The 26,558-nt window shown below is 48.5% G+C and overlaps 1 protein-coding gene across 15 annotated transcripts in view; it reads right to left on the reverse strand.

The window, feature by feature from the left end:
• HSPG2 (heparan sulfate proteoglycan 2) overlaps window positions 1-26,558 on the reverse strand; it is a 198,743-nt gene that overhangs the window by 145,134 nt on the left and 27,051 nt on the right. For 11 of the 15 annotated variants that reach the window (XM_088671504.1, XM_088671496.1, XM_088671503.1 and 8 more), the window contains exons 2-4: window positions 11,291-11,426; window positions 8,106-8,171; window positions 1,793-1,876 (exon numbers count right to left, since the gene is read on the reverse strand). In XM_088671504.1, the coding sequence (XP_088527630.1) occupies window positions 1,793-1,876; window positions 8,106-8,171; window positions 11,291-11,426 (286 nt within the window). Of the gene's footprint in view, window positions 1-1,792; window positions 1,877-8,105; window positions 8,172-11,290; window positions 11,427-15,858; window positions 15,998-26,558 lie in introns of those variants that run through there. The other 4 variants (XM_088671505.1, XM_088671499.1, XM_088671498.1 and 1 more) reach the window with 2 other exon arrangements.

The following is a 26,558-nucleotide window of genomic DNA, read 5'->3' on the forward strand; positions in this document are numbered from 1 at the left end:
CCAGATGGCTCTTAGCTACGCTTCTAAGCTTTACTTGCAGTAGCAACCAGCTACACTCAACCGATGGAGCCTCCAGGTGCAGGCAAAGTCTACCTCCAAAATCCCTGTGAATCGACAAGCGAGGAGGGTGCTGCTACTGCACCCTGGGGGCTGCTCCCCGTTGGAGCGTCTGTTTGGCCACGGTGAGAACAGGACACTTGGGCCAGATGAGCTTTTTTGGCCTGATCCGGCCACCAGACTCTTAAAGAGAGGGAAGAGGCCTGGCAAAAGCAGCAGGGTGGGGGGTGGCAGAGCAGAGGAACAGAGAAAAACCCAGGCAAATATCCAGGCAGAATTATCCGCCTGCACCCTGTAGAGGCCTGGCCAGGCTTGGCAACTGTCACCCCCACCCCACCCCCACCCTGGCCCTGCAGTTGTTCCAGTCGCGTAAAAATCAGCCCCAAGTCTTTGATTCCTTTTAAGGAGCCCTGCGCTCCGTGGCTCGCCTCTCGCTCCCTGGGGCGGTGAGCTGGAAAATCACTTTGAGTCGCAAAAGGAGAACAATAAAAGAGAGAGAGAGAGAGGTCTGTGGGCTTCTTCCTGTTGGCTGAGTCAGTTTGGCTGGCCAAACCTCCCCTCCCCTCATTGCAAGAGTCCAGGGGTAGAGCTTGCCCATGGGATCATCACAGGGCACTCCTTAAACGCCCACCCGAAAATTCCCGGGCACCCATCTTGTTCTCGGGTGGAATCACGGGAAGCTGTCTTCTTCTACAGAGTCCACCTAGCTCAATAATGTTGCCTCTGACGGGCAGCAGCTCTGCAGGGAGATTTCCAGCACCGCCTGGCGATGCCGCCCTGAGCTGATCCTGCAAAGCAGGCGCTCTAACCACTGAGCAACCATTGCCCTCGCTCCACGAAAGCCCTCTCCCTTCCTCCGCGCCAGACATTTTCCAGCATGCCGCTAATTATTCCATGCCCCCACCACCAAAAAAACAGCTTTCTTCTGACCATAACAATGGCTTGGGGGGGCAGAGTGGAGGACCCCCAACTCAGCCCCCCCCCCTTGACAGCGTAGCCTCTGGCTTTCTTCACATGCAGGCTGCTATGCCCCATGTTTGGTGGTGTTATAAGAATTCTAAGGTCCCAAATATAAAATAAATGCTCATAAATGTACAAGGCAAACACATACATAAGTATATAAACCACGTGTCTGAAATAGTACAGGAGAACAATCCTAAAGCCATTATGACTCTCCCAAACCATTTTGACTCTTCCAAATTGACCTCAAATATTTCTCTTCAAGGAGGAAATGGAAAAAGCCTTCCCATTGTCTTTTTGGTTGCAAATGCTGTCTTAAGGGCGTATTTGTGTCTGAATAGGGTGAGCCTGTGACCTAAATTCAGGAATTAAGGTATTTACCATCACAAACGAATGGCCAGACTGCCCAGGTAAAGCAACCAGTGACCATTATCAGGTATCCTAGCAGACAGGATTTCTGCTGTAGACAGCCTCCTCCTGTGATGTATGTGTGATGGTTTTGGGGGGATGGTCTTGAGCTACAGGGTGGGCAATTTCAAAATCCTCTAGAAGGGCTTGCACACCAATGTTCTGGGTTCCTCCTCCCTGTTGCAACAGTTGAATAAAGATCAGGCTTACGAGCTGCTTTGCTTCTCAATATTCTCTGGTTGGCCTCTGTTCTTTTCTCCTACCGATAGGGAACCCACTTAAGGACTCTATATGGGCTCTTGGATACCCCATTAGGGAAAAGGAGCAGGTGTTTTCTATAACAGTGGGTCAGGGACCAGCCACTTACTGAGCAGAGAGTCGTCCTCGGGGGTCTCTGCACCGGTCATGCTTGCAGGGGGAGGGAGCCCGACAGGAGGAGGAGATGGAAGGTCTGCAGAGAAGAGAAAAGAAGAGGAGAGGAGAGGAGAGGAGAGACCAGTTTTGGTATTGAAAATTCTAGTACCCAACTAAGAGTAACAGAAAAGGACACAGAAATTTGGAAGGAAGGATGGAGAGGTTTGGTTATTGAGACAGTTGAGGAAGGAATAATAGAATCATAGAACTGTAGAGTTGGACGGGACCCTGAGGATTCTTATAAGAATGTATAAATCTCAAATATATAAATTATATGTTCATAAATTTACAAGGCAAACACATACCTAAGTATATAAACCACATGTCTGAAATAGTACAGGAGAACCAACCTGAAGTCATTTTGATGCTCCCAAATTGTCCTCATATTTCTCTGCAAGGAGGAAGGAAGTGCGAAAGCCTCTCCCTTGCCTTTTACGGTACTTACCTGTCTTAAAGGCATATTTCTATGTGAATAGGGTGAGCCTGTGACCAGGATTCAGGAATTAAAAGTATTTACCATCACAAACGAAAGGCCAGGCTGCTCAGGTAAAGCAATCAGTGACCATTAACAGATATCCTGGCAAGCAGGATTTCTGCTAGAGACAGCCTCTTGTGATGTATTTCTGCTGCAGACCACCCCCTTCTGTGGTGTATGTATGATGTTTTTGGGGGGAGGTCTTGAGCTACAGGGTGGGCAATTTCAAAAGTCTATATAAGGGCTTGCGCACCATTGTTCTGGGTGCCTCCTCCCTCCTGCATGTGGTGAGTGAGGACCCTGTTGCAACAGTTGAATAAAGAGCAGGCTTACTAGCTGCTTTGCTTCTCAATATTCTCTGGTTGGCCTCTGTTATTTTCCCCTACCAAAAGGGAACCCACTTAAGGGCTCTTGGCTACCCCAAAAGGGAAAAGGAGCAGGTTTTTTCCCTTATAACAGGCTCATCTAGTCCAACCCCTTGAAATTCTGAAATATGCAGCTGTTCCAGATGTGGACTGATCCTGCAAGCTTGGCATTATCAGCACCACGCTCTAAACCAGGGTTTCCCAAGTTTGGGTCTCCCAAGTTTTGGACTACAATTCCCATCATCCCTGACCACTGGTCCTGCTAGCTAGGCATGATGGGAACTGTAGTCCAAAACAGCTGGAGATCCAGGCTTGGGAAACCCTGCTCTAAACAACTGAGGGAAGTAGGAAGGGCAGGAAAGTTTGGCTATTGAGATTGCTGAATGGCCAAACATCAATAGGAGGGAAGGAAGCCGACATACCAGGCAAGAAGTGGGGCCAAGAAGAAAGGACCAAGCATGGGCACACTGACAGCTATGCTCCCCAACAACAGCCCTCACCTCAATGTCCTCCCAGGCACACCCCTCATAACCCCCTCCTTGCAACTCGCCTGCCTCCCCCCACCCATCTGAAGCGCCTCCATTGCCCCATCTGTTCTGCCAGGAGAGCTGTGGTCCTCCACACCACAGAGGATGACCTCCAAACCATCCTAAATATCTTGGCAGAAGCTTACGAAAAGCTTGGCCTATCACTCAACATCCAAAAAACCAAAGTGCTGCACCAACAAGTACAAAATAACCCCTCTGCAGTGCCACAAATCCAACTCAATGGTGTAGCGCTGGAAAATGTTGATCACTTCTCCTACCTAAGCAGTTATCTTTCCACAAGGGCCAACGTTGATGCCGAAATCCAACATCGCCTGAGCTCTGCGAGTGTGTCTTTCTTCCGACTGAAGTGCAGAGTGTTTGAGGACCGGGATATTCGCAGGGAAACCAAAATGCTTGTTTACAAAGCTATTGTACTACCAACCTTACTATATGCTTGTGAAACATGGACTACTAATAAACGTCATCTCCAACTCCTCAAAAGATTCCATCAACGGTGTCTTCGAAATTTTTTACACATCACTTGGTAAGACTGGCGAACTAATATCAGTGTACTGGAAGAAGCAAAGATCACCAGTGTTGAAGCAATGATTCTTCAACATCAACTTCGTAGGACTGGTCATGTTGTGCGGATGCCTGATTATCGTCTTCCAAAGCAACTACTCTATTCCGAACTTAAAAATGGAAAGCGTAATACTGCTCTGGCTATCCAGCTACCCCAACGGCAAACCCATGAGGATTTCACCCCAATGGCACCCTCCTCTCCTGTGGCTTCCGGCACTGCTGCCATCAACTGTACCAAAGGTGTCATGGGCTTTGAAGACACTCGAACTCAGGACGCAAGGGAGGAAGAGGAAGACACTCTTGGCAAATCCTCCCCGTGATCAACTCCCACCCGGAAACCAATGTCCCCACTGTGGAAGGACGTGTGGATCCAGAATTGGCTTCCACAGTCACTTATGGACTCATTGTTAAAACCGTGTTTATGGAAGGCAATCTTAATCGGCTACGAGTGATCGGCGAAGAAGAAAAAGAAGATGCTCTCCGCGTCCCCCACTCCCAAAATGGGTGATGACATCAGAAACAGTTGCACCCCCACCTTCCCAAAGCCAACCAGACCAGAGGAGTTTATAATTGCAGGAGAAGCATAAGCATGCACATCATTTTGAATTTCCTCTGAATTCTGATGCAGGTTTGCAAATCTGTGGGTGTGTCTGAGGGCTGTGTGGGGAAGGGTGCGTGAAACTGAGCATGGGCGTGTGTGCAGAGGTTTGTGCTTCCAACGCCCCACCCCCACCCCACCCACCGGATGTATCCCCCTGCCTTCAACCCCACCCAAATCTTAGCAACCCTCTTGGCTCCCAGAAAGGGGGCCGTAGCCCAAAACTTCCAAGGGACTCGCCCCACCAGGTCCTGCCTCTCCTTGGAATGCCTTGCGGGGAGCAGAGATGGTCTGGGGATTTCCCCCAACCAAGATGTCAAAAGGAGCGGAGCGGCTTAAAATATGTTTAAAAAAGGCATGCATGTGCACAGACCCAAATTTTGCAGCAGGCCCAGGCAGCAGAGAAGAGACTGCACCCAACATAAACTTTACACACCCACCCCGCTTTTGCAAGCAGGGATCTAGACCTCTCTCTCCCCCCTCGGCTTTTTAAAAGTAATTTGTTTTCTCTTCTAAAAGCTTTGCTTACGGGATGAAAAGCACAAATACTGTACGCACGCAACAGCCGCTGTCTTGTTTGCAAGGGGGCCCCTTGTCTTGCACGCAAAACATCCTAGCTCCAAGGAAGCTCTTGCAGCAAGTGGCGTAGCTGGTGTACCAGGGAGGGTTGCCACCAATGCTAGCCCTACTCAGAGTAGACCCACTGAAGCTAATGAGCATGCATGACTTGGGTTCGTTCGTTTCAGTGGGTCTGCTTCGAGGAGAACGTGACTGGATGAGCCCCAACAAATTTAAAGCACATTCCCCCCCCCCCGGGAAATGTAGTTTGGCCCCCACCAAGAGAACTACAGCTCCCAGCACCCACAAGAAACTAAAATTCCCAGCACCCACAAGAAACTACAATTCCCAGATTTCTTCTTTGGGTGGGTGTGCTTTAAATCCACGATGCGTATGTAGCCTGTGTTTGTTTTCCCCTCTGAAAGTCATTCCAAATGCACACCTTTATATCAATTAGAACATGGCCATTTGTGTTGGGGGACCCTGCACCCCAACATCTCTGCAGGGGGAATAAAGAGGGGAAGGCCATGCCCCCCACACCTTCGCTGCCTTACGCCAAGTCAAGCATACACTGCATCGAGCTCAATAACGTCAACACTGGCTGGCAGCAACACTCTGGGTGTTTCAGGTATTTGCATCCCTACGGGGAGATGCTGCCAGAAATTGAACCCAGGGCCTTACAGTCTTTTGGCAAAGGGAATAATCTCAGCACACTCAGCCTTATTCCTAAGCATAGGGGCCGCCACTAAAAATAACCTAGAAGGCAGAATTTGGCCTATTCCCTGTTGGTTGTCCTTAAAAAAAGGTTCAGGGACATATAAAGGTGGATTCTGTTCCTTCTCTCCCAAGGTTCCAACTCCCACACTGAGAGGCAGTATGGCATAGTGGTTAGAGTTCAGAAGACATCTGAAGGCAGCCCTGTTTAGGGAAGCTTTTAATGTTTAACACAGGCATCCCCTAACTTCGGCCCTCCAGATGTTTTGGACTACAATTCCCATCATCCTTGACCACTGGTCCTCTTAGCTAGGGATCATGGGAGTTGTAGGCCAAAACATCTGGATGGTCACAGTTTGGGGATGCCTGGTTTAATAGATTATTGCATTTTAATGTTCTGTTGGAAGCCGCCCAGAGTGGCTGGGGAAACTCAGCCAGATGGGTGGGGTATAAATAATAAATTGTTGTTGTTGTTGTTGTTGGCCCAGGACCTGGGGAGACCCCCCCCCAACTCAGCCATGAAGCTCACTGGTGGACCTTGACGACCAATCCCTGCCTCTCAGTCTAACCTACCTCACAGGCTTCTTGTGGGGATTAAATGGGGGGGGTAGGGGAGGCCATGTACAAGCTCCGCAGAGGAAAAGGTGGGATAGAACGGCAATAAATAAAGGAATCGGGAAGCTGGAAATGAGCACAGATGCTTTGGATAGTCAAAGGGGCCGGAGTCGACTTCTCCTCCCACGAGGCCACAGGCGAGAGAGAGTGAGCTCCAGACCAGACAGGCCTCCGCCTTCCCGAAAAGCCTCCCCCACAGATAGATGGGCCTCTTGGGTCGGGAATGGGATGGGATTTATCTCGCCAGCGGCTCTGGAAACCGCCCCAGGCCTCTCCTGCCCACGGCTCAGGCAGGAATCCGGAACCAGACGCCCTTCGTGGCACAACCGGGCATGCTGCAGGCGCTTGCCGGTTGCCAGCACAGACCAGATGCCCCGAAGGGAAGCTCGGGAGCAAGGTCTGGTGTGTGAGAGGCATCGGAAGATGGAGAACAGAGGAAGAAGGGTCCTGGTGGATCAGGCCAGTGGCCCGTCCACTTCAGCATCCCCTTCTCCCAGTAGCTCCCAGTTTCCCCTTATGGGGAACCAGCGAGCACAATCCGAGCACAATTTCGCTGTCCCCTCGACGCCTTTATTGCCCACTGTACACCCTTTCACCCAAAAGACCTTTCGTGTGCAGTTTCCGCCCAAAACACACATTCTGCAATGCACCTGCTTCCCCAAAATTCGCCTGGGGGGGGGCTGTATCCAACACCATCTGTCCGCCGGCCCCCTTCTCTAGCACAGATGGAAGGATCTGAACACTGCACCAAATCCAAATGCAACAGTTGCACAGTTGCACCTCAGCGCATGACAGATTGTGCAATCCCAACAAAGCTCAACAAAGTCACCCGCAACCTGCAATATTCATTCTCTCATGCCGCAAAAACCCCACTAGGCAATGGTAACTTAGAGCTTCATTAGACGCAACCCTTTTATTCTGAATTTCCCCCGTAAAATGGGAACTTTTGCTTGCATTCTTTTTTGAGCTAAAATCTCCATCAGATGACCACAGAACGGTAGACTTGGAAGAGACCCCCCAAGGGTCATTTGCAATACAGTGGTACCTTGGTTCTCAAACGCCTTGGTACTCAAACAACTTGGAACCCAAACACTGCAAAGGCGGAATTGTGTGTTCTGGTTTGCGAACTTTTTTCGGAAGCCAAACATGCTCCGTTTTGAGTGTTACACTTCCAATTTCAGTGTCACACTTCCATTCTGAGTGTTACGCTGAGGTCTGTCTGCTTTTGCTATTTATTTTGCGTTTTTGTTTCGGCGGCTCTTTTCCGTTTTGTTTTTGTGGAACCCAGTTCAGCTACCAATTGATTGATTGATTGATTGATTGCGTGACTGCAGTGCATTGTTTATTGCTTTCATTTTATGGATCAATGGTCTCGTTAAATAGTAAAATCCATGTTAAATTGCTGTTTTAGGGGTTGTTTTTAAAAGTCTGGGATGGATTAATCTGTTTTGCATTACTTTCTATGGGAAAGCGCACCTTGGCTTTGGAACGCTTTGGTTTTGGAACGGACTTCCGGAACGGATTAAATTTGAGAACCAAGGTACCACTGTATGGCTGATACCTGTATTCTGACATTTGCAATCCAACTGATATCTGCACTCTGACCCACATGTATGTCCAGGACCAGACAATTTGGTTGAGGGACCATTGCAAATTTCTTCCCCATCCTGCCCACCCATGAATGAAGCTGTTGGGAGCCCTGTTACACCCAGTTCTGCCAGCTCCACAGTCAGTGCTGCCAGCTCCACAGTCAGAGTTTCCTCAGGACAGGGGATTAAATCTGGAGACGTCTTGTACCCCACCACTAGACCAAGACCCAACTGGCCTCTTACCTGTGGTGGGGAGGGGCTTGTCCGGGGAGACTGTTCCGCTGCCGTTCTCTCCACTTCCATACCCATCTGCAAGGGAAAGCAAGAATCACGACTTGAGTGTCACCTGAGCCAGCATAGAGTCATAACATTGTAGATTTGGAAGATACCCCTGAGGTTCATCTAGCCCAGGAACCCCCAAACTTCGGCCCTCCAGATGTTTTGGACTACAATTCCCATCATCCCTGACCACTGGTCCTGTTAGCTAGGGATCATGGGGGTTGTAGGCCAAAACATCTGGAGGGCCACAGTTTGGGGATGCCTGATCTAGCCCAACCCCCTGCAATGCAGGAATTGCACCAGAATAATAATAATAATAATAATAATAATAATAATAATAATAATAATAATAATAATAAATATACTGCCCTATACCCGGAGGTCTCAGGGCGGTTCACAGAAAAAATCACAACATCTATAATCAGAATGAAAACAACAACCCATTAACACACACCCCAGAAAAGAGCCACATTTTAAAAGGGTATAGGACATGCATCCCCAAACTTCGGCCCTCCAGATGTTTTGGACTACAATTCCCATCATCCCTGACCACTGGTCCTGTTAGCTAGGGATCATGGGAGTTGTAGGCCAAAAACATCTGGAGGGCCGCAGTTTGGGGATGCCTGGTATAGGATGTCAAACAGATGAACCAGAGGCCTGGTTTAAAAGGAACGATTTTGCCTGGCGCCTATAGGTGTGTAATGAAGGTGCCAGGCAAACCTCCCTGGGGAGAGCATTCCACAGACGGGAGGCCACTGCAGAGAAGGCCCCTTTCTGGTGTTGCCACCCTCCGGACCTCTCGAAGAGGAGGCACACAAAGAAGGGCCTCAGAAGATGATCTCAGGGTCTGGGTAGGTTCATATGGAAAGAGGCGGTCCTTGAGGTATTGTGGTCCTGAGCCATTTAAGACTTTATAGGTCAAAGCCAGCACTTTGTATTGGGCCCAGAAACTCATCGATAGCCAGTGCAGTCGGACCAGGATCGGTGTAATATGCTCAAACCGTCTTGCTCTGGTGAGCAACCTGACCGCTGAATTCTGCACTAGCTGAAATTTCCGAACCGTCTTCAGAGATGGAGAGTCCACCTCTTTCCGAGGGAATATTCAGAGTTCTGCTTAGAACCCTTGGCCTGTGCTATTAGACAACATAGCGAGATCTACAGAGCACTTCACAACTCAGTTGAATATCAATGGGTTTCATTTGCAGGTGATGCACTTTTGTTTATCACAAAACCTCACACTGGTATCCCAAGGCTGATGCAAACAATAAATAGGCTACTTTTGGTAAAAATTTCTTTCTTTCTTTCTTTCTTTTTTAAAAAATAATTTTTATTGATTTTACACATTACAAAACAATACACACATAACATATTCTCCACCTTCTTCCCACCCACCCCCCCACGGGCCCTCTCCTGCCACGAGAGAATCCCGTGCAAGTAGACAGTCGAAGGTGGTCCATTATATAGTTGGATTTGTGCCCTCCACCCTCCCCCCCTGCCCCAGTAACCCCTTCTTAAATTTCTGGCTACTCTGTTAACTGGGTTAAATCAGAACTGGTGCCAATGGGCGAAAAGGTGCTTACACATTCATTTAGGAAATATCAGTTCCGCATTATTCTGTTGGGAGCTGCCCAGAGTGGCTGGGGAAACCCAGCCAGATGGGTGGGGTATAAATTATTATTATTGTTGTTGTTGTTGGGTGGGGTATAAATTGTTGATGTTGTTGTTGTTGTTGTTGTTGTTGTATTATCATTATCATTATATTATTCTTTGTTCAGTACTTGGGTATTTTAATTCTGAGAGATATAACCCAGTTAGTACCAGGTAATAGGAACAAAATAATCAAGAGGTTTCCTTAGACCAGGCACCCCCAAACTTCGGCCCTCCAGGTGTTTTGAACTACAATTCCCATCTTCCCCGACCACTGGTCCTGTTAGCTAGGGATCATGGGAGTTGTAGGCCAAAACATCTGGAGGGCCGCAGTTTGGGGATGCCTGCCTCAAGACATTGACAGGTGGGAGTCATTAAACCTTACCTTCTGGGGAACGGTAAATGAATATTACTCCCATGTTATATTCCAAGAGGAATCACAGTCCATATTCCCAGAAAATATTCCCAGAAAATAAACTCATTATTAAAGAAATGCCTATGGGGTTCTTCAACTCCAATATTATCATTATTAAAAACGCAATTAAACAAGGAGAAAAGAATTAGGATGTATAAATACTAATGGGGGGAGGCAGTTAAAATTGTCAGATGATAATATTATCCTAGGGACCCAGGTGGCGCTGTGGTTAAACCACTGAGCCTAGGGCTTGCTGATCAGAAGGTCAGCGGTTCGAATCCCTGTGGCGGGGTGAGCTCCCGTTGCTTGGTCCCAGCTCCTGCCAACCTAGCAGTTCGAAAGCACGTCAAAATGCAAGTAGATAAATAGGAACCGCTACAGCGGGAAGGTAAACGGCGTTTCCATGTGCTGCTCTGGTTTGCCAGAAGCGGCTTTGTCATGCTGGCCACATGACCTGGAAGCTATACGCCGGCTCCCTCGGCCAATAATGCGAGATGAGCGCGCAACCCCAGAGTCGGTCACGACTGGACCTAATGGTCAGGGGTCCCTTTAATATTATCCTAAACCATATGCTACCTATGTGTGGTTTGACAGTGGGTACAGAGATGGACCCTTTGTACCCTTACTTTTGCCAGATATTGATCCATTGGGAAGATAATGCTATGCCCTCCCTTTGATCAATAGATAGAAAATATGATAGAAGATATTTCTTGCAACATACAAACAGATTGCTTTTAGATGTATGTTGTGAATCAACAAATATAATAATATTTGGAATGCACTTTTTCTGCTTTTTATCTCCTTCAGTTTATTTCTCCACTGAAAATAAAATATACTGTAATTACACCGAAAGTTTTCTCTCCCTCCACAAATTTGTCCAGTCCTCTTTTAAAGCCGCCCAAGCTGGTGGCTGTCATTGCTTCCTGAGGCAGGTAGTTCCACGGGTTAACTCTGCACTCTGTGAGGGACTTTATTTTGTCTGCCCTGAATCTCCAGACCTGCAGCTTTGTGAAAACGACATTCGGATAGCCAAACGTGGCGCTTTGGAAACGTGGCGGAAAGTTCCCCAGCCCAACCCAACCCTCACCTCCGGATGCCTCGTCCGCTAGCAGATCCTCGTCGTCAGAAAGCTCTGCGTATTTCCTCCAGCGCTGGCGCATGGCCTCCGATTCTGTGTCTTCAGGGAAGGAGGACTCATCCGGCCGCTTGGAGGCGTGAGCCACCTGAGAGCAGGGAAAGCAGAGCGGTTAGGTGGAAGAAGGGTGCCGTTTTCGTCTCGAGAGTGGCGCACCCACCTTCTCTCTCCCCTACCAGGACACTCGTCCCAGGCAGGGTTGCCACCACCTGCCGTTCTAGCCTGGCGCAGATCCTCTGCAACTTGGCCTCCTCTGCCACCCCAACCTGACCTCCGCCGTCCTTCTCGCTCAAGTCTCTTCCCACGCCAGCATGGGCGAAAGGCTGGAGGGGCGGCTCAAGTAAGTAGCCCAGGGGAGCTGGCTGTCTACCCCTGGCCACTGCCCAACTATGTGAGTCGAGGGGAAGAGCTGGGTATATAGGGAGGCGGGGGGAGGGCAAATGCAGGGCCCTCCTCCGCAAGGGGGCAGGGTTTGGTGCCATCAGAGTGTGTGCCCCACCAACCCTACCCCGACCTGTCCTGTATTTTGCCCGACTTGTCCTGTATTTTGCCCGACCAAAGGTGGCAGCCAGGCCCAGATGGAACATTCTCAATTGTTGGAACAGCCCTGAGGGTGGATTAAGCCCAAAGGGCTCCTGGCCATAATGGGGAACCCGCAAGCAGGATTCCAACACAAGAGCAAAGTCTCCCCTCCTGCGCTTTCCAGGGACAGGATTTGGAGGTACACTGCCCCTGGATATGATGCCTCAATGGGAAGAGGAGAGACAGCTAAGAACATCAGAAGAGCCTGTTGGATCTCTAGCCCAATGTACAGTACTGTTCTCAAAGATGCCCCAATTGGGGAGCCCTCAAGCAAGGACTGAGCATATCTCCAAACTTGTGAATCCCAGCAACTGGCGTTTTCAACATGCGATACAATAAAAGCCAATCTAATCTAGAGAGAGAAAGATACAGAAAAGCCAAAATAAGAGAGAAAAACCAAAAAACCAAAAGAGGGAAGAAAAAATACAGATATAAAAACCCTCTGATCACAATTGTGCCATATCCTTTATACAGTCGTACTTCGGGTTACGAACCACCTCGGGTTACGAACTCTGCAAACCGGGAAGTATTTTCGCCGCGCACGCATTCTGCGCATGTGTAGAAGCGGCGTGCTTGCGCTTTGCACATCCGCAAAATGGAGCTTCGGGTTAAGACCATTTCGGGTTACGAACTGCGTCCCGGAACGGATCGTGTTCGTAACCCGAGGTACCACTGTACCACAGTGGTACCTTGGTTTTCGAACGTAATCCATTCTGGAAGACCGTTCGAGTTCCAAAAACCGATGTGCAAAAGGCGGCCCGCAAATTTAATAGAGAAGATTGATAAAAACATAACATATACACGCAGCAGAAGCAGTTCGACTTCCGAGGCGTGTTCGAAAACGGAAGCATGTACTTCCGGCTTTATGGCATTCAAGTTGGCGAAACGTTCGTCAATGGAGACGTTTGAAAACCGAGGTACCAGTGTACAGAAAAGCAGTCTTTCCCAGCTCTCACCTGGGAATTCCTCTTTCTTTCCCCTGTCTCCCCCGCAGAGCCCCTCGTCACCCCCCTGCCACCTCTCTGTGTATGTCTTTCATCATGTCTTTCATAGAGGACTTCCAAAAAAGTTAAAAACAAAAAGAGCTATGTTAAACAAACTACGTTAAGGGCATAAAAGGAAAATCCAAAACAAAAACAAAAAACAAGTGGGCTTCCCATCCAATATCTGCCAATTCTATATATATATACAGTAATAATACTTCAAATTAACCAGAACAGACACAACAGGATAAAGTTTAGGTATATCAAATTACATAACTTCTTATCATTCTGCCTGGCATAATTCTTCTCAGGCATCACAGCAACTGGTGTTTAGAGGTATACTGCTTTTGAAAGTGGAGGCTCGACATAGTAAGAGCTTGCTGGATCAGGCCAAGGGGCACCGTCTAGTCCAGACGCCTCGTCTCACAGCAGCCAACCAGGAACCCCAAAAGGAACCCCCTGAGGAGAGCAGCAACTTGGGATTCCCCAAAATTGACATTCAAGGGTATACTGCCACGGATAGCGGAGGTACGACATGAGAAGAGCCCCTTGGACAAATCAGGCCAAAGGCCCATTCTGATCCAGGCTGCAGGGGATGAAGCTACTACAGCAGAGACCCACCCCCCTTGGTGCCCGCCTGGGGAGAAAAGGGTCTCCGGGCCGCAGCACCAAGGGGACTGAGACAGAATGGGCGACACCAGGATGCCAAGATCCTCCTTGGGCGATGCTTGAAGTCAAGGAGCCGAGCTGAGGGTGCTCGAGTCACCAGGAAAAACAAACTGGGGAACAGCAAAGTCACTTGGGAGAGGCTTTGATAAGGAGCAGAGAATCAAGGAGCTCCTACAAGCAGGAAGGTGGAATGTTGTAGGGTCCAACTCTGTGTGTGTGTGTGCGCGCTACATCTTATGCACAGCGAGCTCAAGCTGAACGACAGCAGAGTGATGTAGCGGTTAGAGTTTCAGACCAGGAGAGTCCCGGGTTCGAATCGCCCAGCCACTTGGGTCACGACACTCTCTGGGCGTGGCCTTGGGCAAGTCGGTGCCTCTCAGCCTAACCTACCTCACAGGGCTGTTGTGGGGACAGAATGAGGAGCGGGAAGAAGCACGTACGCCGTCTCAAGCTCCTCGGAGGAAAGAAGGTGGAACGTGAATGCAAAGAAAATAAAAAGATATAAATACAGCGGTACCTCAGTTTTGGAACATACAGTGGTACCTCGGTTTAAGGACACAATTGGTTCCGGAAGTCTGTACTTAACCTGAAGCGTACTTAACCTGAAGCGAACTTTCCCACTGAAAGTAATGGACAGTGGATTAATCCATTTTAGACGGGTCCACGGAGTACTCAACCTGAAGCGTACTTAACCCGAGGTATGAGTGTTATTGGTTCTGGAAGTCTGTACTTAACCTCCACGGGTCCGTGGAGTACTTAAACTGAAAGTACTTAAACCGAAGCGTACTTAAACCGAGGTATGACTGTAATCCACCCCGGAAGACTGTTCCGAGTTCTGAAACATTTGAAAACAGAAAACTCAATAGCTGACAGCTAGGCCTCTGGATCTTGCACTCAGCGGAAGCCGTGTGGTATGTTCGACTTCCGGGGCGTGTTTGAAAACCGAAGCATTTCCTTCTGGGTTTACAGTGTTCAAAAACTGAAATGTTCAACTTCTGAGATGTTCGAAAACCGAGGTACCACTGTCGGAGCAGGAAGTTTGCTGTCGCCCCAGGGCACCGGAGAACAACTCTGTGTCTCTCCAAATCGTCCTCCTTGTGGATTCATTGATTAAAAATATTGCTCGCCCTCACTATTTGCCAGTACAAGATCCCAGCAGGTCGGTTATGGGGCACAAGAATAAAAGCAGCCGGCTGAACCGTTAATATAAACTCTTGGCGCCCAGTGGAACATGGCATGAGGCAAAGAAAGGGCAGCTTTGACTGCGGAAGGGGGAGTAGCTTAAAATGCAACGATCGAGCTGGCAAAAAGCCCTTCAAATTAGTATTATGAATAAATTTATGTAACGCCCTTCATCCCATGACCACAGGGTGTTTTGCAACGTGCCAGGACAGATAAAGGAAGTCTTAACCCATTGCTGGAATCAGAGCAGCAAGAGGCAACGGCTGCACCTGTAAACATAGCCGTGGCCATGGATAAAGCATTGTTATTAATTGTTATTAATCCCGCTTGTGGGTTTTCTACAGGTTGGCCACTGTGAGAACAGGATGCAGGGACTGGATCCCTTTGGGCTTATTCAGCAGCCTATTCTTAAATTCTTATCACCATTTCCCAGCAAAAGTCTCCAGTGCGGATTAAAACCGGGGTGGGGGGGTGGGGGGGAAACCAGGTTTTTTTCCAATGCTGTTTTTTTCTGGAAAAATCGGAAAACAACAGTTTAATATAGTTTGAATATTCCATATACTTTCCCCCCATTTTTTCTGGAAAAAAACAGCTTTAGGAAAAAACCTGTGGAAATCTGGGGTCCGTCCCCCCAATTTTTCTGGGTTTTTTCCAGGCCTTCCCATCTCTAGCACGGATACTACTGGCCCAGAGATGGAAAGAAGACAAAGTCCTGGAGACGAATGGTTGAAGAAGAGGATGGACTATGCCGAAATGGCAAAACTGACCGGGAAAATCAGAAACCAGGAAGAGAATAATTTCAAGAGAACACTGTAAACAACTAAAAACTTTGGCAAGATTTGAGTAACGCTTGTAATGTACAAGAATTATGGTAAAAATTGGTTAGTTAAGAAAAACAGAGAAAATAAGAGAAGCAAGTTGGAAAAAGGTCGATAGTGGTAAGCATGGAAGGGAGGAGGGCAGTCGAAAGATTCAGGGAATCCTAAATGATGATGTTGGTGTTTAATGTTTGAATGTCAATTCATAACGTAAAACCTAATAAAAAAGATCTGACTAAAAAGTCTCCAAGGAGAAACTAGAATTTGCCCCCAAGTTTGACGCTACCTGTTCAGGGCTCAGCAGAGACCAGGGTTTCCTCTCCCACAAGTACGAGTGTAAGATTTTGCTAGGGAAACGACAGCATTCCCAGTTTCCTGCTGTTCCGTGCAGCCTCTGGGCTTATTCTGTACACATCGGATCTTCGCCCGGGAATGTGAGAGGCTGCGTCGCTCTCCTTTTCCTGGACTTCTGACTCCACTGTTTACAATTTCTCCCTCTCTCTAAATATATTTATGTATCGGCCAACTGAGGATACGCTTCCATGCATCGCTTGAAGTGGCTCTCGTTGCACAAAAGCTCTTCCCCGTTACAAATCTGCTCTGTATCGAAGGTCGCTGCGAGGCGCCCGGTTCAGGTTTTTGCTGCGACAGGCTCAGCATGGCTGCCTCTCCTGGCAGTTTTCTGAGTCACCCGGGAGGCCAGGAAGCAGATTGGTCCAAGGAGGCCTGTTCAGGTTGAGCAAACAAAGATAAGAGGGGAAGCCTCTCCGGAGCAAAAGCACAAATCTGTTTATTAGATTACAAATGGCACATTCCTGAAAGCAGGTTTTCCCATCACCCATTCTGCTGAAGTGGACAGAATAGATGGAAATATCACCAGCCCAACTGTGCCAGTGGGGATTCCCTCTGACTCTGTTTTCATTAACTACTCAAGTTTCTAGTCCTTATGACCGGGATAAACCATGAAGGCATCACAGCGTTGCCTGATCAGGAGCCACCGAAGGGCTGGATGGAGCCCAGAGCAGTCAGGTCATAGAACCATAAGATCACAGAATTGGAAGGGATGCCTGAGGGTCATTTAGTCCAACCCCCTGCAACGCAGGAGTAACAGCTAAAGAATCACAGTCAATCGGCTTTTAAAACAACCTACAGCGAAGGAGAGTCTTCTGCCTTCTGAAGGAGTCCAGCTCTTTCTGGCAGATGTTCTGCCTAGCTCTGCCGTGCCTCCCTCATGAGGACCAGAAGCACAGCAAAGGCATGCAAAATAGGGAGGTGCAAATTTGCACCCTTCAAGAAAGCCGCCACTGTGTTTCACTCGAGGACTGGAGGTATTTTGTTTTGCACGGAAAACAAAAGATACCTTCGGGGAATAAAGGCACTATGGTTGAGAACACGTCTGGCACAAAGTGGGAGTTGTTATGCGTCGTCCGTCCCCCCGAAAAAGCACTGCGGGGGCCACATCCATCGCTCGCTCGCGTCCCAGTGCCGATCCTGCTGGGTCTCAGAAACCCAGCGAGTCAGCCCTGTGGCAGGTCATGCAGGCCCGTTATGTGCGCGCACGCATGTTGGGTCTGTTATGCAAGGCCGTGCATCTGCAAAGCAGCTCAGGGAGGTGGCGAGAGTTCACGTCCACCGCAGGCCAAAAGCGGCGTCGCAGCAGCAGCCACAGGGCTGGAGGGCCAACTGGCCCCTGTCCACTGCGCACACAGGAGAGCCCCCTCCACCTCCGGCCAGCCCCCAACCCCATTGCTCCTGCCTTGCAGCTGCAACAACCTCCTGGCAAGAACTTCCCCGACATTGCTGAGCAGCGGAGTCATCTCGGAGGAAGGGGGAGACGGTGAGCTCATCTCCCCATCACTTGCCTCCCACGGCAGTCCAAGGCCTTGCTAACCTCCAGGCCAGGAAGGAAGGAAGGGGCTTGCTCTTCCCACACCCACACCCCTCCTCTGGGGCCAGAGGCTGAAAGCTGACCACTGCTGCTACCTCTGACCCCTGCAGGGACACAGAGCATCTTGCTCAATGTGGCAGACTAGGGACTCAGGGGTGTCAGCTCTCTCGAGCACCAATTTCCTCCACTTTTATTTTTTATTGATTTTACAAATATAAAGAGGGTGAAAGAGGAGAGCGCAAAATATGGTCTGAAGCTCAACATCAAAAAAACCAAGATCATGGCCACTGGTCCCATCACCTCCTGGCAAATAGAAGGGGAAGAAATGGAGGCAGTGAGAGATTTTACTTTCTTGGGCTCCTTGATCACTGCAGATGGTGACAGCAGTCACGAAATTAAAAGACGCCTGCTTCTTGGGAGAAAAGCAACGACAAACCTAGACAACATCTTAAAAAGCAGAGACATCACCTTACCTACAAAGGTCCGTATAGTTAAAGCTATGGTTTTCCCAGTAGTGATGTATGGAAGTGAGAGCTGCACCATAAAGAAGGCTGATCGCCGAAGAATTGATGCTTTTGAATTATGGTGCTGGAGGAGACTCTTGAGAGTCCCATGGACTGCAAGAAGATCAAACCTATCCATTCTGAAGGAAATCAGCCCTGAGTGCTCACTGGAAGGACAGATCGTGAAGCTGAGGCTCCAATACTTTGGCCACCTCATGAGAAGAGAAGACTCCCTGGAAAAGACCCTGATGTTGGGAAAGATTGAGGGCACTAGGAGAAGGGGACGGCAGAGGACGAGATGGTTGGACAGTGTTCTCGAAGCTACGAACATGAGTTTGACCAAACTGCGGGAGGCAGTGCAAGACAGGAGTGCTTGGCGTGCTCTGGTCCATCGGGTCACGAAGAGTTGGACACGACTAAGCAACAACAACAACAAAGTTATTAACAATCCAAATACATATTCGTAAATGGAGATTACTGTGCATCTCAAGACTTACCCCCACCCCGTCCATGGGTCTTGATATCAACATTAAAATCTGCATATTATTACCTAATCTATGTTTTGTATCAATCCAAATTATCCATAACATCTGAGATTAAAATCCTGCTAATGTTTCCATCTGGTTACAGTGGTCTCCGAAATAAACCCCAATGTTTTTCCCATTCTTTTTGAAAGTTCTTGTCCTCTTGGTTCCCGAGCTTTCCACTGAGCTTTGCGATTTCGGCATATTCCATCAGTTTAAACTATCAGGTAGGGACATTGTTTTTTTCCCATCCCTGGGCTAATAGCATCCGAGCGGCTGTTGTCGCATACAGATTTCCTCCGCTTTAAAATCCATCCCAAGTTGGTGGTCATCCCTGCCTCTCCGTCAAATGGTATTCAGAAGCATCGCTGCCTCCAAAACCATGGAGGTAGAGCATCGCTAGTAGCCCTCAATAGCCCTCTTTGTGAATTTGTCCAATCCGCTTTTAAAATCATCTGAGTTGGCAGTCGTCACTTGCCTCCTGTGGAGGAGAGTTCCACAGTTTAACACTGCGCTGTGTGATGGAGGAGTTCCTTTTAACTTCCCTGAATCTCCCTGAGTTCTAGGATGATGAAAGAGGGGAGGGAAAAGCTCTTCCCTCCCCACTCTCTCTATGCCTTCATGTTGTTGTTGTTGTTGTGTTGTTGTTGTTTCGTCGTGTCCGACTCTTCGTGACCCCCATGGACCAGAGCATGCCAGGCACTCCTGTCTCCTTCATGGATCACTGCCTTGTCGTGGCAAAGGGGCTTGAATAACTCAGAGAAGCTATGAGCTATGCCGTGCAGGGCCACACAAGAAGGACAGGTCATAGTGGAGAGTTTCGACTAAACGTGATCCACCTGGAGAAGGAACTGGCAAGCCACTCCAGTATCCCTGCCAAGAAAACTCCATGGACAAAAACAACAGGCATGCCTTCATACCCGCCAACATTTCCCTGGTGAAAATACACCCTATTCCAAAATAATAATAATAATAATAATAATAATAATAATAATAATAATAGTTTTATTATTTCTGCCCCACCCATCTGACTGGGTTGCCCCAGCCACTCTGGGCAGTTTCCAACATATATAAAAGCATAATAAAACATTAATATATTTTTTTTAGAAAACTTCCCTATACAGGGCTGCCTTCAGATGTCTTTTAAAAGTTGCATACAGTGGAACCTCGGTTTACGAACACCGCGGACCCATCTGGAACGGATTAATTCACTTTCCATTACTTTCAATGGGAAAGTTCGCTTCAGTTTATGAACACTTCAGTTTATGAACAGACTTCCGGAACCAATTACACCCATGCTTCGGGTTAAGTACGCTTCAGGTTGAGTACTCCGCGGACCCGTCTGGAACGGAATAATCCACTTTCCATTACTTTCACTGGGAAAGTTCGCTTCAGTTTATGAACACTTCATTTTAAGTACTCCGCAGACCCGTCAGGAACGGATTAATCCACTTTCCATTACTTTCAATGGGAAAGTTCGCTTCAGTTTATGAACGCTTCAGTTTATGAACAGACTTCCGGAAACAATTGTGTTCATAAACCGAGGTACCACTGTAGCTACTTATCTCCTTGTCTTTTTTGGGGGGTCACGTAACTCCAACATTTCTCCAATAAATATAGGGACATCCTAAGGAAAAGTGGGACATTCTGGCATCAAATCAAAAACTGGGATGGCTTCTGTAAATCTGGGGCCGTCCTGGGAAAACCGTGACACTTGGAGGGTCTGACGCCCTGCATCATTTTACAAACGTCTATCATATTGTCTCTGACTCATCTTTTCTCTAAACTGAAATGCCGGAGGAAGCTTTCAGGACCAATGACTAAGATATGACTGCAGGGGATATCGGAACATCTCACTCTGTTTCCCAAGACCCTCTACAGGGATCTTGGGGTGGGGGGGTCGTCGCTGCTCCCCCTGCCTCTCCTTCGCCCTTCCGCCAGCCCCCTGCAAACAGTGCCCTCCCTGCTCAGGTGGGAAAAAGCCAGCCTGGGCCCCGTCCTTGGCAGCGGAGGCGTCCGAGGGCAGCAGACCGCGCCAGGAATTCAACGCGGCAGCAATTTTGCCCCCTGTACAAACACGGCAGGGCGCATTATTGAAGGCTGGGCGGTCCCGGGACAATGGCTACGGCCGGAGACATAAAAGGGGGTTTAGCCGGGCCGGGCCGCCTGAAAGGGCGTGAAAAGGCAAGAGGGGAAACAAGAGCTGGCAGGCCGTGCCGGCGGCAAATGCCAGCAGGGCACCATGCCAGCGGCGGGAGATGAGCCAGGCAGTGCGGGCTCTCTGCAGGGAGGCCTGCTTCTTCCGTGGGATTTGTGTGGCCTGTGCCAGGCTAAGGCTGGCCAGAAAGTGGCCTCGGTGCCGATCATAGGGCTCTTGGCACAAAGGACCCATCCGTCCTGGTGGCACAGGCAAGGGGAGCGAAAAAGGAGAGTTTGGCTAACCAGGAGAAAGAAACTTTCTCAGGGGGGCAAAGTCTCCTTTGTCAGAGGCTTTTAAGCAGAGTGGGTTCCTTTAGCTGGGAGTCTTTAGCACTGAGCGGGGTTGGACTAGATGGCATTTGGGGTCCCCTCCAAATCAACCATCCCATGATTCTATGAAAAGCACTTAAGAAGAATCTGATCAAAGCCTCTCTTGAGCCGCAAGAGGGAAAGAGGGTGCAAAGGAGCTGGTCAAAGGAATCCTCACGGCGTTCAGCCCAGAACCCAGGAATGCATTCTGAGCACCAGGCAGCGTGTGAACAGATACTTCTGGCTAGGCCACAGCTCGGTGGCAGAGCAGCTGCTTGGCATGCAGAAGGCCCCATGCTCAATCTGCAATGGCATCTCCAAGTCACTGGTAGGGCTGGGCGACATCGGGTTTTTAACATTGCAAGCTATCACCAAGTCAGAAGCAATGTGATAGAAGTTTATAACGTTGAAAGAGGGGACAGAGAAAAGGTTTTCTCCCTCTCCCAAGATCGCAAGCTGAATGTTGGAAGATTCAGGAAGCTGAACGCTGGTAGATAAAACTGGCAATTCCCAAGAAAACCGAAGCTTACCTTCTAGGGATATTGGGGGTAAGTGTCCCAAAGAATACGATTTTAAAAATTGTGTATGCAACAATAGCTGCCAGAATCCTATATGCGCAGAACTAGAAGGAAGAAACCCCAACCTCTGCTTTAAAACCTCCAAGGAAGGTGAGCCCACTACCTTCTGAGGTCATAGAATCATATAATGGCTGAGTTGGAGGGGACCCAAAGGGTCATCTAGTCCAACCCGCTGCGGTGCAAGAACTGCAGCTCAATAATCTCTGACAGTTGGCCATTCAACCTCTGTTGAAAAAACTCAAATAAAGCCTTAAAAAGACCACAGAATATAATCTTTCAACTTAGACACCGGTAAGAATACATACTACGGGAAGCACATTTTGCAAAATACTCTTTTCCTGGTTTTTCGAGCAACATGTATTCAAGCCCGGAGAGCTTCCTTGCAAGCTCATTTTTGAGATACGAGATGCAGAAAGAATTTCAGCGCTCTTGAGCAGAAAGGCCAACTTACTGCTGCCTTGGCAGCACCTGCACCACATTGGGATTGTGGAAATATATACAACTAGAAATCCTAATATATACAACTAGAGTCCCAAGCCAGAATTAAGATTGCCGGAAGAAATATCAACAACCTCAGATATGCTGATGACACAACCTTGATGGCAGAAAGTGAGGAGGAATTAAAGAACCTTTTAATGAGGGTGAAAGAGGAGAGCACAAAATATGGTCTGAAGCTCAACATAAAAAAAAAAACTAAGATCATGGCCACTGGTCCCATCACCTCCTGGCAAAGAGAAGGGGAAGAAATGGAGGCAGTGAGAGATTTTACTTTCTTAGGTTCCATGATCACTGCAGATGGTGACAGCAGTCACGAAATTAAAAGACGCCTGATTCTTGGAAGAAAAGCAATGACAAACCTAGACAGCATCTTAAAAAGCAGAGACATCACCTTGCCGACAAATGTCCGTATAGTTAGAGCTATGGTTTTCCCAGTAGTGATGTATGGAAGTGAGAGTTGGACCATAAAGAAGGCTGATCGCCGAAGAATTGATGCTTTTGAATTATGGTGCTGGAGGAGACTCTTGAGTCCCATGGACTGCAAGAAGATCAAACCTCTCCATTCTTAAGGAAATCAGCCCTGAGTGCTCACTGGAAGGACAGATCCTGAAGCTGAGGCTCCAATACTTTGGCCACCTCATGAGAAGAGAAGACTCCCTGGAAAAGACCCTGATGTTGGGAAAGATGGAGGGCAGAAGGAGAAGGGGACGACAGAGGACAAGATGGTTGGACAGTGTTCTCGAAGCCACCAACATGAGTCTGACCAAACTGTGGGAGGCAATGGAAGACAGGAGTGCCTGGTGTGCTCTGGTCCATGGGGTCACGAAGAGTCAGACATGACTAAGCGACTAAACAACAAGAATAAATTAATCCGTTCAAGCCATGCGACTCAAATCGGGTCGACTATTGCATCGATTTTTTTTAACACAATGGGGATTCGGGGCCCTGAAACTAAAGTTTCATTCATTTTATTGCGGATCCGCCCCAGGCATGAATTGGGCATTAAGCCTGATTCCACTCTCTGCCATGCCCCTCCTATTTCAGCACCTCCCAAAATCCCATTTTTCTTTCATAAGCGGTTTCTTTGCCCGGGGGCGGGGGGGGGGGAGAGAGATGAGGGAAGATGCTCCAGCTGTGTCTAGGGCAGCTCCCGGCCCTGCTTGGCACGTGGCAAAGCTTCCAGCGGGCACACAAAGTAAATAACCTGAAAGGCAGCACTATTTGTGTGTCAACTCTGCCGAGGGCGAGCCTGTGGTCGGGAGCCACGAGGGAGGCAGGTAAGTTGCTGACTAACGGTTGGAAATTCCTGCCCTGCGGTGAGGAGGGACTGATGCCAGCCGGGAACCAGGAAGAAAAGACTTTTTTGGCATTGGCAACAAAGGAAGGGAGGAGGAGGAGGGGAGAGGCGGCGTCTGGCACCGACAGAGAGAGAGAGAAAGAGTGGTATGCCGGGGAGTGGAGGATGGTGGGACAGGTTATGGGGAGATCCTGCCCCTCTGATGGGCAAATTCTCATGTAGTCAACAGCGTGAGTCCTAAGCCAGGAGCATGCACTCAGAGTCCTTCTTTCTCTCTCTCTCTCTCTCTCTCTCTCTCTCTCTCTCTCTCTCTCTCTCTCTCTCTCTCTCTCTCTCTTTCTCTCTCTCTCTCTCCCCAAAAGCACCCCTGCTCAAGTCCTCTCTGCAGCCTGGAAACACTGACTTCACTGCTGTTTCCTGGTCTTTTGGTGCATCTTGTAAGGAAATCGCCTCAGAGAAGCGGCCTGGAGCAAAAACCGGGGATCTGCGTTCCAATTCAGGAGCTGCTGCGTCAACAGAAGCCACAGGTTCCCCCTGCAACTCACTTGGAAAGAGCTGGGAACCTCAAATCAGAATTTACACCATGGGGGAAGGGGGGTGGGTGACATCAGAACAAGCTCTGCCAATTCAGGACGGTAGCCCATCTCATCTGTTACCACACTAGCCAAATACCTTCTAAGAACTGAGGAACACAGATAGACTGCCTCTGGAACTGGAGGTTCCATAAGAACGTAAGTAGTCTGGCTGCTGGGCAGTGGCCCATTTAGTCCAGCATCCTGTTCTTACACTGACCAACCAGATGCCTGTGGGAAACAAGCAAGCACGACCTGAACACCATTTCCGGCAACTGATATTTAGAAGCTATGGAGGCAGAGCACAGCCACTGTGGCTGGTAGCCACAGATAGCCTTCTCCTCCTGCATGAATTTGTCTGCTCCTCTTTTCCAAGTCGTCGTCATCATCATCATCATCATCATCATCATCATCATCATCACTACCCCACCCATCTGGCTGGGTTTCCCCAGCCACTCTGGGGGGCGACGGCTTCCAATAGAATTGCAAGTACAATCAAACATCAAACATTAAAAACCTCCCTAAACAGGGCTGCCTTCCGATGTCTTCTAAATGTCAGATAGTTGTTTATTTCCTTGACATCTGATGGGAGGGTGCCACCACCAAGAAGGCCCTCTGCCTGGTTCCCGGTAACCTCGCTTCTTGCAGCGAGAGAACCGCCAGAAAACCCTCATAACTGGACCTCAGTGTCTGGGCTGAACAATGAGGGTGGAGACGCTCGTTCAGGTATACTGGGTCGAGGCCGTTTAGGGCTTTCAAGGTCAACACCAGCACTTTGAATTATGCCTGGAAACGTACTAGGAGCCAATGTGGCTTTTTCAGGACCGGTGTTATGTGGTCTCGGTGGCCACTCCCAGCCACCAGTCTAGCTGCCGCATTCTGGATTAGTTGTAGTTCCCGGGTCACCTTCAAGGGTAGCCCCACGTAGAGCGCATTGCAGTAGTCCAAGCAGGAGATAACCAGAGCATGTACCACTCTGGTTAGACAATCCGCAGGTAGGTAGGGTCCCAGCCTATGTTCCAGATGGAGCTGATAGACAGCTGCCCTGGATACAGAATTAACCTGTGCCTCCATGGACAGCTGTGAGTCCAAAATGACTCCCAGGCTCCGCACCTGGTCGTTCAGGGACCCAGTTACCCCATTCAGGACCAGGGAGTCCTCCATACCCGCCCAAATTGGTTGCATGAAGACAGATTTTTTTTTATCCAGCTCAGCCTAGTATCTGGGCACTTAATCAACCCTTCATCAGGGCTGACGCCCAGTTAATCAACTCTGGATTTCCTTACACATACACAGAAAGGGAAGATTAAAGAGAGGTATGACAGCAGTCTCCCAACATCCGCACTGCTGTGTTTGTAGTCGGCTATCAATGTGATAAGAAGCTGAGCAAAACAGTCCTTTCAATGCAAGAAGACTTCTGTGCCAGGCAAACTTTATTATCACAGTAATAAAAATAAATCCTCAGGCATTTGAAGTAGTAGCTTTGATCTTCTGATGGCATTCTACTGGTATTATTGCTGTTTAATTGCTGGCTCAGTTTTGCAAAGTTGTTTCTCTCTGTATTTTTTTCCCTCAGCACTATTTTCCCCATAGTTATTTATCTGTCACATTCATAGCACACCTTTCTCTCCATGGGGCTCAGGCTGTTGCACATGTTTCTCCTCTTTTATCCTCTCCACAGCCCTGCAAGGCAGGTTAGGAATCGGGCCTTTAGTGTCAGGGTACCTGCCCCTTGGAATGCACTCCCCTTAAAATATTAGGCTCTGGCATCTTTTGAGCACCTACTTCCCTACCCAACAAGCCTTGTGCAAGTGGAGAACTTCCTCCCAGTCTTCATCTGCACCGGGATCGTTTTTAAGATTTGTTTTTACTGCTTCCTCACTTGCTCTTTATTCATCCGTTAAAAAAATCATATACCAAAGTATCACAGGAATATATCACAGCGGTTTACTACAATATAAAACCATACAGTGAAACCATAAAGTTAAAAATAAGTTGCAAGTGAAAGAATTGAAAACAAACATCAACAGGCGGTTGTGAGGGATGTTCTCTTAACTGGTGCAATAGAAAAGATTTCAGCAGGTGTTTAAATGTTAGCACAGACGGAGCCTGCTCAACTTCCAGTGGCAGAGAGCTCCACAAGACTGGGCCAGCGACACTAAAGTTTCTCATTGTCAAACGGGCCTCACCAACTTGGGAAACGATCAAATATGCTCCTGCAGTTGATTTCTGTAATCAAGCTGCGATATTACAGAGGTACCTTGGTTCTCAAACTTAATCCGTTCCAAAACCAAAGCGTTCCAAAACCAAGGCGCACTTTCCCATAGAAAGTAATGCAAAATGGATTAATCCGTTCCAGACTTTTAAAAGCAACCCCTAAAACAGCAATTGAACATGAATTTTACTATCTAACGAGTCTATTGATCCATAACATGGGTAGGCAAACTAAGGCCCGGGGGCCGGATCTGGCCTAATCGCCTTCTAAATCTGGCCCGTGGATGGTCTGGGAATCGGCGTGTTTTTACATGTGTAGAAGTTGTCCTTTTATTTAAAATGCATCTCTGGGTTATTTGCGGGGCCTGCCTGGTGTTTTTACATGAGTAGAATGTGTCCTTTTA

Source organism: Zootoca vivipara, chromosome 6 (genome assembly GCF_965207765.1).
Source record: "Zootoca vivipara chromosome 6, rZooViv2.hap1.1, whole genome shotgun sequence".
Taxonomy (NCBI): domain Eukaryota; kingdom Metazoa; phylum Chordata; class Lepidosauria; order Squamata; family Lacertidae; genus Zootoca; species Zootoca vivipara.